This window comes from Nanorana parkeri, unplaced genomic scaffold (genome assembly GCF_000935625.1).
Source record: "Nanorana parkeri isolate BGI_ZX_2015 unplaced genomic scaffold, ASM93562v1 scaffold847, whole genome shotgun sequence".
NCBI lineage: Eukaryota > Metazoa > Chordata > Amphibia > Anura > Dicroglossidae > Nanorana > Nanorana parkeri.
In genome coordinates, this window is record NW_017307115.1 from 650,523 (window position 1) to 650,913 (window position 391).

The 391-nt window shown below is 56.3% G+C and overlaps 1 protein-coding gene across 1 annotated transcript in view; it reads left to right on the forward strand.

Annotated features, from left to right (window-relative positions):
• BORCS6 (BLOC-1 related complex subunit 6) overlaps positions 1–385 on the forward strand; it is a 2,848-nt gene extending 2,463 nt beyond the window's left edge. The window contains exon 4 of the mRNA XM_018565447.1: positions 240–385. Coding sequence (XP_018420949.1) covers positions 240–361 — 122 coding nt within the window. The 3' untranslated portion in view covers positions 362–385. The remainder of the gene's footprint in view (positions 1–239) is intronic.
• The last annotated feature ends 6 nt before the right edge of the window (positions 386–391 follow it).

The window sequence follows — 391 nt, forward strand, 5'->3', positions numbered from 1 at the left end:
GAGAGGAGGGGACCCGGCAACATTCCTCATCCCGCCGGGTGAACGCCCCCTCCTCTCTCTGCCCGGCGTCCACCGCCAAGATGGCAGGCGCCAAAAAGAGCACCGCGCATGAGCGATGACGCCACCGAACCGATCACAATGTCAAGTTTGGTTCCTCGGGTGATAGTGACAGGTCCTCTTTTACTACAATGTCCACCAATGAAACCTGAGCCGGCTGCGGGCGCCGCCCAGAGACCAAATGTACACGCTGATGGCGCGCTGCGAAGAACTGGACCGCTCCATGCAACCCATCCACGCGCTGGCCAAACAGATCCGAGACATTAAGCACACGCTGGAAACGTTTGAGGCGTTATGTAAATAACTTTCCAATAAAGACTTTGTACATAAACCC